Source organism: Symphalangus syndactylus, chromosome 3 (assembly GCF_028878055.3).
Source record: "Symphalangus syndactylus isolate Jambi chromosome 3, NHGRI_mSymSyn1-v2.1_pri, whole genome shotgun sequence".
Classification (NCBI taxonomy): domain Eukaryota; kingdom Metazoa; phylum Chordata; class Mammalia; order Primates; family Hylobatidae; genus Symphalangus; species Symphalangus syndactylus.
The window spans coordinates 14,415,763-14,431,971 of record NC_072425.2 but is presented as its reverse complement, the minus strand read 5'-3'; the positions used below and the strand labels follow the sequence as shown (position 1 = coordinate 14,431,971).

At 55.1% G+C, this 16,209-nt stretch overlaps 1 protein-coding gene across 6 annotated transcripts in view; it reads left to right on the top strand.

Moving 5' to 3' along the window:
* Nucleotides 1-16,209, top strand: part of HMCN2 (hemicentin 2) — a 172,615-nt gene that overhangs the window by 93,144 nt on the left and 63,262 nt on the right. For all 6 annotated transcript variants that reach the window (XM_055270698.2, XM_055270699.2, XM_055270694.2 and 3 more), the window contains 13 exons: nt 1,374-1,528; nt 1,934-2,030; nt 2,991-3,086; nt 4,028-4,204; nt 5,683-5,840; nt 6,532-6,655; nt 8,328-8,503; nt 9,257-9,353; nt 9,502-9,621; nt 11,915-12,076; nt 13,208-13,489; nt 14,611-14,778; nt 15,938-16,051. In XM_055270698.2, coding sequence (XP_055126673.1) covers nt 1,374-1,528; nt 1,934-2,030; nt 2,991-3,086; nt 4,028-4,204; nt 5,683-5,840; nt 6,532-6,655; nt 8,328-8,503; nt 9,257-9,353; nt 9,502-9,621; nt 11,915-12,076; nt 13,208-13,489; nt 14,611-14,778; nt 15,938-16,051 — 1,926 coding nt within the window. The remainder of the gene's footprint in view (nt 1-1,373; nt 1,529-1,933; nt 2,031-2,990; nt 3,087-4,027; nt 4,205-5,682; nt 5,841-6,531; nt 6,656-8,327; nt 8,504-9,256; nt 9,354-9,501; nt 9,622-11,914; nt 12,077-13,207; nt 13,490-14,610; nt 14,779-15,937; nt 16,052-16,209) is intronic.

Below are 16,209 nucleotides of genomic sequence, written 5' to 3'. Positions count from 1 at the left end.
CAGGCCTGGAAGGGCACGGGGCTGGTCTTCTCTGGATGGCGTTTCTGGGCTGGACTTCCTAGTTCCCCACAGAGATGCAGGTGTGAGAGGCTGGGCTGGGCCACTTGTCACACTTATCCTCGGTCTTGACCAGTCTCTAGGCCTCACTCCTTTCCCCAGCTCCCTCTCTCTCCATCTGCTCTCTTCATGCTAACCATGCTGAACTTCACTTAGTTCTTTTAATAGATCAGCCCTCTTTCCCTCACCTTCAAGTCTATGTATGCTGCTCCTTCTGCCTGGAACATTCTCCCTCCTCTTTTCTTGCCTAGTTCCTTATCTTTCAGGCATATCCTGAAATACTCTTCCTCGATTCTACCATGTTTCTCATCCGCACTGCCCAGCCTCTCAATGCCTTAGCCCTCCACTCACTACATTGGGATTGCTTATTTGGTTGTCCATCTCCACTGTCCACCTCTGTGAGCTTTGAGAGGGCAACATGGTAGCTGCCTTTCCCTGCTGTGTCCAGGGGCCCAGCATAGTTCTGGCCACAGAGTAGATGCTCAGCACACATAAGGATGCATAGATAGATCAGTGGGTGGATGGGTAGATGGGTGGGTGGATGAATGGGTTGGTGGATGAATGAGTGGACAGATAGAAGGGTGGATGGATGGATGGATGGAAAGGTGGATGGATGGGTAGATAGATGGAAGCATGGGTGGATAGAAGGGTGGACGGATGGGTAAATGGATAGATTGGTAAATGGATGGGTGGGTGGATGGATGGATGGATGGAAGGGTGGGTAGATGGATGAATGGGTGGGTGGGTGGATGGATGGAAGGGTGGGTAGATGGATTAACGGGTGGGTGGGTGGATGGATGAATGAGTGGGTAGGTGGATGGATGGGTGGGTGGGTGGATGGATGAGTGGATGGATGGGTGGGTGGATGGATGGGTGGATGGGTGGAGGGATGGATGGATGGATAGAATGGTGAGTGGATGGATAAGTGGATTGATGGATGGGTGGGTGGATGGATGGAAGGGTGAGTGGGTGGATGGCTAGCTGGATGGATTGGTAGATGATGGATGGGTGGGTGGATGGATGGAAGGATGGATAGACAGAAGGATAGGTAGATGAATAAATGCATTAATAGATGCATGGGTGCATAGATGGATGGGAGAATTTTTAAAGGGAATAACTACTCTGTTGGCTGCCAGTCTAGAGCTCTTTCCCTAAGCCATGTGTTTGGGGGATATGGCGGGCAGAAGCTAGATGCTAGCCTTTGGCCAGCCCTTCAAGGGCACCTTCTCACCCCCAGGCATCGAGGGGGTTGCTGGGTGCCCACTGTACTCCTCCTGATTCTGACCCGGGCTCTTCCTGACTCTTTCCCTTCCCAGAGTTCCCATCGGTCAGTATCATTGGGGGTGAGAACATCACAGCTCTTTTCCTGCAGCCTGTGACCCTCCAGTGCATAGGGGATGGGGTGCCTACCCCAAGCCTCCATTGGTGGAAGGATGGTGTAGCCCTGGCAGCCTTTGGGGGGAACCTACAGGTATGTGCAGGGGCCCCAGGGCTGGCGAGCCAGCTGGGCACAGGTGGAGGGGCTGCTCTGGGGGCTTCCTGGAGACTCTGAGCAAAGCCCAGCAGGCTGGGGATAGGAAGGGCCCAGAGCCCTCTCAGCCTGAAAGGCGAGCCTCAGCCTCTTCCGGGTCCTAGGAGCTTCAGTTGTCAGAGGGAGAAAATGTCGGCGGGGGGTGGGGGGGACAGGGAATGGTATGCCTGGAGATCGGACGAATCCCTGGAATCCGAGTGCTTGGCTCATAACTCTACCTCCAGAGCCAAGTGTCCCCATGCCTCACTGCTCCTGCCCCCGGGCTCGGCAGCAGCCTGGCCACACACCATGTCCTGTAATCACTCTTACGGCCCCGTGGCATCCTCTCTGCCCTCTCCCCTCCAGATTGAGAAGGTGGACCTGAGGGACGAGGGCATCTACACTTGTGCCGCTACCAACCTGGCTGGGGAGAGCAAGAGGGAAGTGGCGCTGAAAGTTTTGGGTGAGGACGTGGATAGCCAGCAGGGCCCAGGCCAGGATGTTGGGTGATCCCTTGGGGACCCCTGGGGCTGGGGTGTGTGGCGAGGGAGAGGGAGGAGGTTTTTCAGTCATAGTTATGCACTTAACTTCAGAGGAAGTAGAAAGCCCTGAAATGAAAGTGTTAGCAATAGCTCTGTAGTCCCTTTTGGCTGCTTTTGGTGGGATTTTTTTTTTTTTTTTTCGAGTTGGAGTCTCACTGTGTTGCCCAGGCTGGAGTGCAGTGGCGCGATCTCGGCTCACCGCAAGCTCCGCCTCCCGGGTTCATGCCATTCTCCTGCCTCAGCCTCCCGAGTAGCTGGGGCTACAGGCGCCCGCCACCACGCCCGGCTAATTTTTTTGTATTTTTAGTAGAGACGGGGTTTCACCGTGTTAGCCAGGATGGTTTCAATCTCCTGACCTCATGATCTGCCCGCTTCGGCCTCCCAAAGTGCTGGGATTACAGGCGTGAGCCATGGTGGGATTTTTAGTAGCAGACTTGCCCACATTCATATTTACGTTTGCTTATTTTGGGGGTTTATTTGCAGGGAAATCCTTGTCCTTGTCCTTGTCCCTTCCCCTGGCTGTGCTGGCGTCAGCTGTCCTGGGGTGGGGGCTGGGTGCTGTATGATTGCTGTAAGGATGGTGGGGGCTGGGTGCTATATGATTGCTGTAAGGATGGTGGGGGTTGGGTGCTGTGTGATTGCCGTAAGGATGGTGGGGGCTGGGTGCTGTGTGATTGCGGTAAGGATGGCAGCCTGTTGCTCTTTGTTCTTGGGCTTGCTTCCAGGAGTGGGGTTGCTTAGTCTGAGGACGTGAACTGTTTTAGAGCCCTTTGTCTAGGATTTTCTATGGGGAGCAGGGAGCAGCACTGCTGGGATGGCTGGGATTAGAGCTGCCCAGATTTTGCACCTACCAAGCTGGGTCTCTCCTTGTCTCCCCCTAGTGCCCCCCAACATCGAGCCAGGCCCAGTCAACAAGGCAGTGCTGGAAAATGCCTCAGTGACCTTGGAGTGTCTGGCTTCGGGCGTGCCCCCTCCTGGTAAGACCCCTCCTCTTGGCTGAAAGCTACTTCCAGCCCAATTCACTGTCTAATGAGGCTGGCGAGTGACCCAGGGACTCTGACTGGACACAATGGGGAGAAATCAGCAGGTCTTTCCCCCCATTTCTCTCATGTTCCTCTCTTCCTCTTCAACAATGTCCTTCGGGCCAAGGCACTGCTAGGGTCCAGAGCCAGTGTGAAACAGGCCTGCAGGGCATCTACTCACAGTAAACTTCACAGGGCTGTCTGGGGCTGGGGGCGAGGATCAGGACCTCAGAGTCACCATCCGGTCTGTAGGGTCCTCCCCTCTAGACCAGCAGTGGAGGAAAGGGCAGGGCGCTGGGAGCTGGGTGTGGGTGTTTGCACAGGGGACTGGGTGAGGCTTACGGTGGCCCAGGAGGAAGGCCTCTCTCCTGCTCCCATCTGAACTAGGCCCACCCTGCTTTGCTTGTTGCCTGTGAGCCCTGGGGCTATTTGCCCCCTCTCGTGGGTACGCCTGCTGAGTTCCGGGGGCGTGGCCTGGCAGGATACAGGGAAGCTGCAGATACACGCGGTCCAGCCTGGCTTTGAGGCTGCTGCTTTGGGCTGGTCCATGTTCTCTAATGCCCCCTAGGGGAGGGGGTCTCCTGGTAGGGGGAGGGCAGGGCTGAATTTGACTCTCTCTGCTCCTGGCTGCCTCAGCCTCTGCCCATGGGGCTTCTTCTCCACCCTTGGTCCTGTCTTGGGCAACATTGCCCGGTTCCACCCTGGCTCCCTTTCCTGAATGAAGAACTCTGACCTTCTCCAATGCCTGAAAAAATAGTGTGGTCACCCTGGAAGTTTCTCTTGGATGCTCACCACACCAGCAGAGTCTGACGGGCTGGCAGCACCCTTGCTTCTCTCTTGCATTCCCCCTTGCATCTCTCTTCCTTTCCCCCTTGCATCTCTCTTCCTTTCCCCAGATGTCTCCTGGTTCAAGGGCCACCAACCTGTCTCTTCGTGGATGGGAGTGACAGTATCAGCGGATAGGAGAGTTCTCCGCATTGAGCAAGCACAGCTTTCTGATGCTGGGAGCTACCGCTGTGTGGCATCCAATGTGGCAGGTAGCACAGAGCTGCAGTATGGCCTACAGGTCAATGGTGAGCTTCCCTGGGCCTACAAGGTCCCTTGTCCAAAAAGTTGTCTTTTCATTCATTTGTCTATTAGTCTGTCCATCCACCTGTCCACTCATCCATCCATCTACCACTCCATCCATCCGTTACCCCATCGATCCATCATCTATCCATCCATCCATCAACTCATCCACCCCTCCATCCATCCACTCATCCACCCATCCACCTATCCACCCATCCACCCCTCCATCCATTAACTCATCTATCCATCCATCCATCCATCCATCCATCCATCCATCCATCCATCCATCCACCCATCCACCCATCCACCCATCCACTCATCCACCCATCCACCTATCCACCCATCCACCCCTCCATCCATTAACTCATCCATCCATCCATCCATCCATCCACCCAACCATCCTTTCATTCATTTATCTACCCACCTGTCTGCCCACTCATCCACCTGTCCATTTGTCTACCTGTCCACCCTCCCATCCATCCACCCATCTATCCATCCATCCGTCTACCTACCCATCCACCCATTCACCATCCATTCACTCATTTAACTACCCATTCTTTCATTGATCCATTTTCTATCCAACACGTTTATTGAGTCCATGCTCTGGGGCAGACGCTGGACCTACATCCCTAAATAAGACAGATCTAGGAGCTTTCAGTCTAGTGGAGGACACAGCAATTAGATCATTCCCCAGAGTACTACTTGATGTCAATTTTGATAGCAGCTGGTGAACATGAGGTGCAACTGAGCACCTATAACAGGGCACTGACTTGGCCTGTGGAGTCCAGGAGGCATCTTTGACACTTGGATACCTACACTGAGGTCTCTGCCAAGGCCTGAGGTTATGAAGACCTGGGGAATTTGAGAAACTGAAAGGAGGCCATGGGGTCTGGGGTTTATAACACTGAGAAGAGGGCCAGGATGGTGCTGGTGGCCATATGGAGGCTGGACCTCTTGGGCCTCATGGGCCATGGGAGAGGTTGGGTCTAAGAGCAGTGGGGAGCTGGGCAGAGGCCTGGGACCCTGGGCATCATGGCTGGTGCCTCCCAGATACAATGGAATCTTCTGGCTATTTTCTGCCGAAAGGGGACTGCCTGTAATATGGTATTTCATCTCACACCACCCCTGAGTTAGGAAGTAGCACTGTCCAGGGACCCTTGGTCCCCTCCCCATCCCCATAATCAATGACCTTCTGCTGACCAGAGGCCTGAGTGAGAGTGCTGCTTCCTGGCTGGTCAGCCTTGAGCAGGTGACTTTCCCCCTGTGAGCCTCAGTTTCCCATCTATAGAAGCCTCGTGGTGGTGTTGAAAGGATGGAATTAGCAGCCTCGGGGGCAGTGAAGTGGCTCAGAGCCTGTGTCTGGATGGCTGTCCTTGTGCTTTTGCTGTGGCTGTGTGCTCCTGCAGGGGTGCCCAGCCAGGGGCCCTGCCTGCTTTGCCCCAGTGGGGCTCAGCCTGTGCCCCATGTCACCCCTGCCCTGCAGTGCCCCCTCGAATCACGCTGCCGCCCAGCCTGCCAGGCCCTGTGTTGGTCAACACCCCTGTCCGGCTGACCTGCAATGCCACCGGTGCCCCCCGCCCCACACTGATGTGGGTGAAGGATGGAAACCCTGTGTCTGCTGCAGGGACCCCTGGCCTGCAGGTCAGTAGGGCTGAGTGGCCCCGGCTCACCTCCCTGCACCTCCTGTAGATGCTGGGAACAGAGGTCAGGCCCTGGGAACTTAGGGTGAGGGAGAAGCAGCAATAGCCCAGGGCCTAGGGCTGGAGGGAGGCGGGACTGAACAGAGAGGCTGGAGTCACACTCCCCAATGGTAACGATACGTTCCATGAACGTGAACCATCTATGTCATTGTAAATGTTCTCGTAGCCACAGTAAACTGAGTGAGAAGAAACAAGTGAGATCAATGTTAATAATACACATTAGTTAATCCAGTATATCCAAAATAGCTTCATTTCATCATGAGATCAATAAAAACAATTATTGAGATATTTTATATTCTTCTTTTCATATGAACTCTTTGAAGTCTGTGGCGTAGTTTGTACCTGGGGCCTGTCTCAATTGGGCCTGGCCACATTTCAAGGGCTCACTGGCCATGTGTGGCGAGTGGACAGAGGGGCTCTAGAGGACTCTTCCTGAGGTCCAGTGTCATTGCCAGCTGGCAGAGGTCCGGAGGCCCAGATGCAACCCTGGGTTTCCCTGCATCATGAGGGGCTCTGAGGGTCTGGGGCAGGCTGTCCAGGCGTGCTCGGCAGCAGGGCCGGCGAGGTTCTGCCGCTTGGGGCCTGCGACAGCAGGACAGTTGCCTAATTTGGGCTTCCCCCTGGGATCACAGGTCTTCCCTGGGGGCCGGGTCCTCGCCTTGGCCAGCGCCCGGGCCTCCGACTCTGGGAGGTACTCCTGCGTGGCTGTGAGCGCGGTGGGTGAGGACCGCCGGGATGTTGTCCTGCAAGTCCACAGTGAGTCTCAGACTGGGAAAGCCACGTGGTTCAGAGCAGTAACTCCAAGGAGATGAGGTGGGGGGATTCCCAGTCACTTCCAAAGGGAGAGAGGGCGGGTGGATGGAGGAGCGTCCACCTGAGAGCGGCTGCCTTCCAGTAGGGATCAGTGAGCTCCGGAGACCTGCCCTGGAGTGTGAGCTCCCGCAATGGGTGGGAGGCTGGGCAGGTGGTCCCGCATAGCCAGGAGCTCTGCCCCGTGTTCAGGGAGAGGCGGAAGGGGTGTGAAGTAGCAGGAACAGCGTGGAGTGGTGGTTAGGAAAGCCGGCTCTTGAGTGTCAACGACATGGGATTCAAACCCTGCCTCTGTGACTTTGAGCTGGTCACTTTGCTTCTCTCGACCACCATTTCTTCACCTGCAAAAATAGCACTCACCTCAAAGGTCACCATGGGGACTCACTAAGCCCCTGAGCTCATGAAGCCACTGTAACCACAGTAGCTTATTTTTAAATGTCCTCCTCTGGGTTTTTCTGGGGCTCCGTGAGGGTATAAGAGAGAATGCTGGGAGCTGGGCACAGTGGCTCACGCCTGTAATCCCAACACTTTGGGAGGCTGAGGTGGGTGGATCACCTGAGGTCAGGAGTTCGAGACCAGCCTGGCCAACACGGTGAAACCCCACCTCTACTAAAAATACAAAAAATTAGCTGGGTATGGTGGTGCTTGCCTATAGTCCCAGCTACTCGAAAGGCTGAAGCAGGAGAATCACTTGAACCCGGGAGGTGGAGGTTGCAGTGAGCTGAGATCATGTCACTGCACTCCAGCCTGGCCAATAGAGCCAGACTCTGTCAAAAAAAAAAAAAAAAAGAAAAAAAGAAAGAGAGAGAAAGAAGAAAGAAAGAGAAAGAAAGAAAATGGAGAAGGAAGGAAGGAGAGAGAGAAAAAAGAAAAAGAGAAAGAAAAAGTAAGAAAGAGAAAGAAAAAGTAAGAAGAAAGAAGGAAAAAGAAAACGAATGAATGTAGTCTTGGGTGGGAGGTGGTAGGAAGGATTCGATTCTAGCTCTTTCCCTTTGCTGGAGTGAAGATGATTAACACATATTGTATGCCCAAGAGCCCCACCTGTGCCATTGGATTGACCCTCATGGCGGCCCCACCAGGTGGGGATTTTCATTATCCCCACTCTACAGATGAGGAGACTGAGGCCCAGGAGTGTAAGTAGCATCCCCAGGGCCTCGCATGGTGAGCGCGTGGTGGAAGGCAGGATTCCACCCCAGGAGTTCTCCCCCTGGACCCTGCGTTCCTTCCTACAAAGCTGCACTGGTTATTTTTGTCTCAGGGGCAAAAGGTGGTTCTGAGACCTGCTTTAAAAAAATTTTTTTTAAACAAAAATTTTAAATTTTAGAAAGTTTTGAGATAACTGTGGATAATTATAGATTCACAGACATCTGTAAGAAATAACACAGGGAGACCCTGAGTTTCCTTCCCCAGTTTCCCTCCGTGGAAACATGCAGAAATCTGGGATGTGGATATCGTGACAATTTTACTCAGACTGGCTCCTCCAAAGCAGGACTGAAGGCAGAGGAAGGGTGGTCACTCCTGGCTGCTGCGAGTAGCTAGGCCTGACCCAGAGTGTGGCCCCTCCTTGCCAGCCCCACCCATGTGCCTGAGGGAGCCCCTCTCCTGCCCCCTCCCGCAGTGCCCCCGAGTATCCTCGGAGAAGAGCTGAATGTGTCCGTCGTGGCCAATGAGTCAGTGGCCCTGGAGTGCCAGAGCCACGCCACGCCCCCTCCCGTGCTGAGCTGGTGGAAGGATGGGCGGCCCCTGGAACCACGGCCTGGAGTCCACCTCTCCGCAGACAAAGCCTTGCTACAGGTGTGCAGGCCCCCGGCCAGCCAAGCAGGCCTCCACCTCGGGCCAAGGGCAGGGTGGGGCCTGCAGGTGCCCCAGCTCAGTGACCTGCAAGTCCCCTTCCCCCCAGGGGATTGAGGACAAAACCCCAGGACTGGTTCCTCGAGGCCTCCCTCAGGGCCCCTGACTCAGCTGAGTGGCACCAGCTGTTGGGTTAGAACCTTGGTCACCTGCCTGCTCCTCCTCCCACCCCTCTACACCTTGTGATGTGATCATTCCCAACTCAGAGCATTGCCATTTGGTTTCCCCTCCTTCCGTTCATTCTTCAAAGCCACAGCCTAGCCCCAGCAACCCCGTGTCAGGAGCTGACCCCTGAGGACAGGTCCCCTGCACCCCACCAGCCTTATTCCTCCACCTTCTCTTTGGGTCTGTTTTCTTGGGCTTTCCAAAGAGGCTGGGAGCAGATGAAAGGCAGGAGCAGGTCTGATCCAGTCACATGCCTCCCCCTTAGCAGATCTGGGCCATGAAGGTGGGGAGGCTGGCAGGACTGCCATCGAGGGGGCCCTTCTCAGGCCCACCACAGGCACCGGCTTCTGGAAACTTCCCGGTGCAGCTGGTGGGGAGATGCTGTCACTGCCCCTTGCTCCAAGTGGGGAGCTTGGGGGGGGGGGGGGGTCTCATCAAGGTCACGTGACATGCCTGCAGTCACACGGTCTGTCCAGGGCTCACCCATCTTTGTGCTGTCCCCGCCCATGGGGTGTCTTTGCTTTCTGCCAGGTGGACAGAGCCGACGTGTGGGATGCGGGCCGCTACACCTGTGAGGCGCTGAACCAGGCCGGCCGCTCAGAGAAACACTACAATCTGAACGTCTGGGGTGAGGGTCTCCTGGGCTGGGCAGGGGGAGGGGGCTGTTGCCTTGATTGGGTCCCAGGACACAGCCCTCCTCCAGCCTGCCCTCGCCTTGCTCATCCCCTCCCCATCTCAGCCCCACCCCCACTAACCCTCTCTCTGCTCTGACTCAGTTGCTCCAGTGTTCCCCTCGAGGGAATCCCACACCCTGACTGTGAGAGAGGGGCACCCTACCAGGCTGTCCTGCGAATGCTGGGGTGTCCCCTTCCCCAAGATCTCCTGGAGGAAGGATGGTAGGATTGCTGCCCTTGCCCAGCCCCACCTTATTGCCAGGCACAAGGAGGCTATGCCCAGCCCTCACTGGTTGCCCCCACCCCAGAGCCTAGCTGAGATGGGGGGGCTTATGCCTCGAGGGGGTGGGGATGCTGGTTACAGAAGTGACGCTTCCCCCAGCCCCTCTCTACTCAGTCCCTGAGCCTGCAGGAGCCCGTGGTCCTGCTCTGCCAGTAAGAGCTGGATTGATCTTCAGGCCTCACTTCAGACGTCCCTTCTTCCAGGAAGCCCTCCCTGACTGCCAGGCTGGGACAGAGCCTCCCTGATGCAGTCCCTGTCACTTGTCATGTCACCCACATTAGTCCTTCTGTGTGTGCTCCTCCATTAGTCTGTGACCCCTGTGAGGCACCATCTTGACCACCGCTGAATTTCAACTTCAGTGTATGGTACAAAAAAAGTGCTCAAAAAACATTTGGAATTCACTTCACCAATTTTTTTTTTTTTTTTTTTTTGAGACAGAGTCTTGCTCTGTTGCCCAGGCTGGAGTGCAGTGGCACGATCTCAGCTTATTGCAACCTCCGCCTCCTGGGTTGGAGTGATTCTCCTGCCTCAGCCTCCTGAGTAGCTGGGATTACAGGCAGGTGCCACCATATCCAGCTAATTTTTGTATTTTTAGCAGAGACAGGGTTTCGCCATGTTGGCCAGGCTGGTCTCGAACTCCTGACCTCAGGTGATCTGCCACCTCAGCCTCCCAAAGTGCTGGGATTACAGGCATGAGCCACTGCACCCAGCCCATTTAACCAATATTTATTGAGAGACTGTACCAGGCCCTGTTCTAGGCACTAGAAATACAGCAGAGGATAAAACAGATCCCCACCCTCACAGTGGGGGCAGTCAGATAATAAACACACAGTTAGTAAATGACTCGATACCTTAGGCGATAAATGCTATGGAGAAAAATAAAGCTAGGAAGCGGGAGAAGATGTCCTGGGGGGTTGTAGGAATTGCAGTTTTAAGTTGGGTGGCCAGGAATGCTTGACCAAGCAGACTTGAAAGGGTAAGGGCTGAACAGGAGAATATCACAGGGAAACGCACCCCAGGCGAAAGTAAGGGTAAGTGCAAGGGTCCTGGGGCAGGAATGCTGGTTGGATGGGGGAATGAGAGGAGGCAGGGAATCAGGGATGATGGAGGAGAGTGGAGCTGCCATTACCGAGATGGGAGACCCCAGGGGCAGATATGGTGGAAAGACTTAGTGTTTGGGGTGAATTAATCTTGAGACATCTGCTAAATACCTAGTGAGGTGTCAAGTGGACGGTGAGAGACAGGTGTCTGGAGCTCAGAGGAGAGGTCTGGGCTAGGAAGCAGCCTGGGAGTAGCAAGACAAGCTGAGGTCATCAGGACAGAGAGGGAGGAAGCAATGCCATGTGGCCATTGGGTCTGCTTCCCTGATGGGACATGCATTGAGTCATGACCCAGCCAAAAGGTCTGCTCCTCTAGAAACAGGTGGAAGGGTTTAATCCAGTAGGTCAAGGTTGACAAATCCTCCTCCTACAAGGGAACTTCTTGATGCCAGGTCTACCAGTTGCCTGGTCACCCTCCTCAGGTCACTATAGCTAAATGGATGGTCATTCCGTCAGTAGCCTTTACTGAGCCTTGCTGTGTGCCAGGCCCTGGGGAGCCACTAAGGATCCCAGGGGGAGGCTGGTGGCGGTGGCTCACGCCTGTAATCCCAGCACTTTGGGAGGCCGAGGCAGTGGGTCACCTTAGGTCAGGAGTTAGAGACCAGCCTAACTAACATGGTGAAACCCCATCTCTACTAAAAAATACAAAAATTATCCAGGCATGGTGGTGTGCACCTGTAATCCCGGCTACTCGGGATGCTGAGGCATGAGAATCACCTGAACCTAGGAGGCAGAGGTTGCAGTGAGCCGAGATGGTGGCACTGCACTCCAGCCTGGGCAACGGAGCAAGACTCTGTCTCAAAAAAAAAAAAAAAAAAAAAGATCCCGGAAGGAAATTGAGGCAGGGTCTGCCATTCCGGAGGGCTGAGGCCAGGGTAGGATTCAGATGGGGCACCTGTAGGCAGATCTGTGATGGGGAGAAGCCTAGGGGGATAGGGAGGAGCTCAGAAGAGGCACCAGGACCAGAAGTGGCACTCATGGAAGGCTTCCTGGAAGAGGTAGTGTCTAAATGAACATTGGAAGGATGAGCAGGAATTGGCAAGAATGGGTGGGAGGACAAACTTTCCATGTGGAAAGACATCACGTCCTTGCAAATGCCCTGGACCAGGAGTTTCTTTTTTTCTGCACCCAGGTCAACCCCTCCCCGGGGAGGGGGCTGGCCTCCAGCAGGTGTCGGCTGTGGGGAGGCTGCTGTACCTGGGACAGGCCCAGCTGGCTCAGGAAGGAACATACACCTGTGACTGCAGCAATGTGGTGGGGAACAGCAGCCAGGACCTGCAGCTGGAGGTGCACGGTGGGTGAGCTGGGTGGGGGCTGGAAGGGTCTGGGATCATGGGCTGGCTGGGCAGGCGTCGCCCCCAAATCGGAGCAAATACAGGGAAGTGATGGTGTGTGGTGCAGGCTTTCTCCTCCCTCAGATTCCTGGTGTGTGAGTCCGTTCTCACACTGCTCTAAAGATACTACCTGAGACTGGCTAATTTATAAACAAGAGGCTTAATTGACTCACAGTTCCACATGGCTGGGGAGGCTTCAGGAAACTTACAATCATGGCGGACGATGAAGGGGAAGCAAGGCACGCCTTACATGTCGGCAGGAGAGAGAGAGCGAAGGGGGAAGCACCAGACACTCATCAAACAACCAGATCTCATGAGACCTGACTAACTCACTTGCTATCACAAGAACAGCATAGGGGAAACCGCACCCATGATCCAATCACCTCCCACCAGGTCCCTCCCTCTGCACGTGGGGATTACAATTAGAGATGAGATTTGGGTGGGGACACAGCCAAAACATATCACCTGGCATTTTAACTGCCCCCCCACACAGCTTCTCACTAACCCAAGCATTGGGGGTGGGGGCCACAGCACAATCCCTAAGGGCCCCCCAATGGTCCAGAGGAGAAAAGCCACATCTGAAACAGCTGGAAACCTGAAAGAAGCATGAGTATTATGCGAAGCTCCTACATATGATGGAAACCTAAAGCCCTATCTACTGGTCCTGCAGTGATGAAATGAAATCCCCCAGCCTTGTAAAAATCCTGCTAGAAAATAAAACCAGGAAAAGTGCTGTTCAACATCTTGAGGAGAAACCCACCCATAGAATAATTTTCCACCCCCAACCAGTCCCAACAACTGTTGAAGCTCCAGGAAGTCTCTGTTTTTGAGGAAGAAAACCCATCACACTTCCTGAAAGGGCTGTTCCCCACATAGCAGGCCTGCCTGTGACTCCCAGGCTGTAGCAGTAGGGTGCTATTATGACCCCATTGTTGGGAAGGAAAATGGAGGCCCAGAGAGGTGAGGTCACGAGGTCACACAGCCAGCGATGGCAAGGGGAGAGGGTGTGTCCCTATTGGGCCCGGGGCAAGTGTGTGGTGCCTGGTGGCCCCAGCAGCTTTCTCTGATGGGCTTTCTCCTCAACCCAACAGTTCCCCCTCAGATTGCTGGTCCCCGGGAGCTTCCCACACAGGTCTCCGTGGTCCAGGATGGAGTGGCCACTCTGGAGTGCAACGCCACAGGGAAACCCCCTCCGACAGTGACATGGGAGTGGGACGGCCAGCCCGTGGGGGCTGAACTGGGCCTGCAGCTGCAGAACCAGGGTCAGAGCCTGCGTGTGGAGCGGGCCCAGGCTGCCCATGCTGGACGCTACAGCTGCGTGGCCGAGAACCTGGCTGGGAGGGCAGAGAGGAGGTTTGAGCTCTCCGTGCTGGGTGAGGACCGGCAGCTGCTGGCGGAGGGTGGGCTGGGGCAGACTAGAGTGGGCAAGGCCAGTTCAAACTCCAGGCACAGCCCTCAGGCTGTGATCCTGGGGTCACAGCTGTTCTTTCTGGAGTCAGGGCTCTAATGAGAGCTGCTGGAAGCGGGAGCCACCAACACTGCTCTCAAAATCAGGACTGGTCCCAAAGGGCCCCAATTTCCCCCAGTTCAGCTCTCCTCCCTCCCTCTCTCCCTCTCTCCCTCTTGGGTTTACTCTTCCCCTACTCTGTTCTGGGCACTGGGGAAGTAAGCAGTCCCTGTCCTGCCTGACTGGTATGTGATGGGGAGAATTCAGGGGCTTGTGAGAGACCAGGAAAACCTTGAATACTGTTGGGGCAGGCCAGGGCAGCCTCCCGGAGGAGGTGCCCTTTAAGCTGGACCATGAAGGGTGAGTAGGAGTTAGGCAGCTGCTAGATGAGGGGAAGCAGGTGCCAGGCAGAGGGTGGCTGGGGCAGCCTCATGCATTCCATCATTTACTGAGCTCCTACTGTATGCCTGAAGGATAATTCAGGGTGGAGACAGAGAGTGGTAAGAGATAGGGTGGGAGAGGTGGGCAGGGATCAGTTTAGGGAGGGCGCCCCTCACCGTTGCTGGGATCTCGAGCCTCACCCAGATATCCCCAACACCCCCACCCGCCTGGGTAGAGAGTGGTTTCCTTCAGGAGCAGGTTCCTTCAGAACTGCAGTGTCGCCACTTAGCTTCCACATGTGGATTTAGGAAGCACATCTGGCTTCACCTTTGCACAAATTCCAGTCCCACTGGCTCAGCGCTTGCTCTGCCCAGGTACTGGACCAGGCACTTTCACGTGTTCCTGTTGAATCCCCCAGCATCCCGCTGAGGGCTTGGGGAGACTGAGGCCCAAGGAGGCTGCCTGACTCTAGAGCCCAGCCTGTGACGCCACGGGCTCCCTCCTAGGTGTCCTCGCTTTAGAGGGAGCGGCTCTGCTCTCATCACTTCTGCTCCTCAGACTCTCCCAGTTGGGTGGAGTTGAGGGGCAGTCAGTGGGGCTGGGGAAGGAGCATGAAGCACACAGCCCTGATCTGCACCCTGGATGTGGCTTCTTCTTTGTGTCCAGTGCCCCCAGAGCTCATCGGAGACTTGGACCCGCTGACCAACATCACTGCTGCCTTGCACAGCCCCTTAACTCTGCTCTGTGAAGCCACTGGGATCCCACCCCCAGCCATCCGCTGGTTCCGAGGGGAGGAGCCTGTCAGCCCCAGGGAGGACACCTACCTGCTGGCAGGTAAGATACCAGCCAAGGTTGGATCCTGGGAATCAGGTTGGGCCCTCTGCCTCTGCCTCTATCCATTACATGCCCATGACCTCTGACCCTGAGCTGCCAGGCCTGGTTGGAATAATCATTCCAGCTGCTGGTCCCCAGAGAATGCAGCCCAAAACACTAGTCAGGTGAGGTGCTCCAGGAAAAAATCATGGATTTAGATAAATTTGGAAAAGGCTTCCTGCTCTGCTCACCTAGAGAACCACAGTGAATATTTGCATAGCAAAGGTTCTGATAAGTCCTGCAGAAGAAAAAAAAAAAACTTTGGCACTTATATCTAGTATCCCCCAGAACAGTAACAAGCTTTGGATGTGCTGATCTAAGCACCTTCTCCTCTGAATATTTATCCTCATAAAATGGGTTTGTGAGGTTCTCGCTGGTATACAAATGAGGAACTGAGGCCCAGGAGTCTCTGTCCCATCCAAATCCTGCAAGGACTTCAAGGCCCCTGAGGCTATGCCTCAGTCACCCATTGGTGGTTCCATGCAGCCCATGATGAGAAGGCAAATACATTTCCCTCTTGGGCATCACTTCTGAGCACTTGGTAAGAATTGCAGGGTGCATTCTGTGGATAGGAATTCAGAGACTGCATTGGGCCCAGTAGAAAGGAACGTGGCAATCAATTAGTAATGTCTGCTCTGCGTGCAGTAACAGCAGTGGTGGCCTGTGTCCTGTGTATCTGCCCTCCCCACACTGGTCTTGGGAGACCCTTGGGTTCCTCTGAGAGGAGCTGTCTCTCCCTGAGAGATCCTTGGGAGGAGAAGCCCTTTTATCATGTCTGTCAGAGTACAGCAGAGGTCTGCTGGGCCAGGACTACATAACCCATTGCTCTCCCTTCAGTTGCAGCCAATCCCCAGAGCCAGGGGTGGCCAGGGTGACAGATACTTCTTGCTAGAGCAGGGTCCTCGGATTTATTCTGGTATGTGTCTAATCTCCAGGCAGCTCCATCCGTTTGTTTACCCTCCTGGGCCTCAGTTTCTGGATCTGAGGAACAGGACACAATGGGAGACAGATATGTACACGTCTAATTATAATGCCTTTTCCTGCTGGGCAGCAGGGGGCTCAGCTGGGGACAAAATGCTGCTCAGAGCCATGCTTGGGGCCCATGCCCCTCCCTCCCCAGGTGGCTGGATGCTGAAGATGACTCAGACACAGGAGCGAGACAGTGGCCTCTACTCATGCCTGGCAAGCAACGAGGCCGGGGAGGCGCGGAGGAACTTCAGTGTGGAGGTGCTGGGTGCGTTACAACCCCATTCTCATGAGTGCCCTATGAACTCTTCCCCACTGCCTGGGAGCTCCCAGAGGCAGGGCCCCAGACTCATGGCTCATGCTGCATAGCAGGGGCCCAGCACAGAGAAGGAGGGAGAAGCTACGCCTTGTAAGCTTTGCCTCATC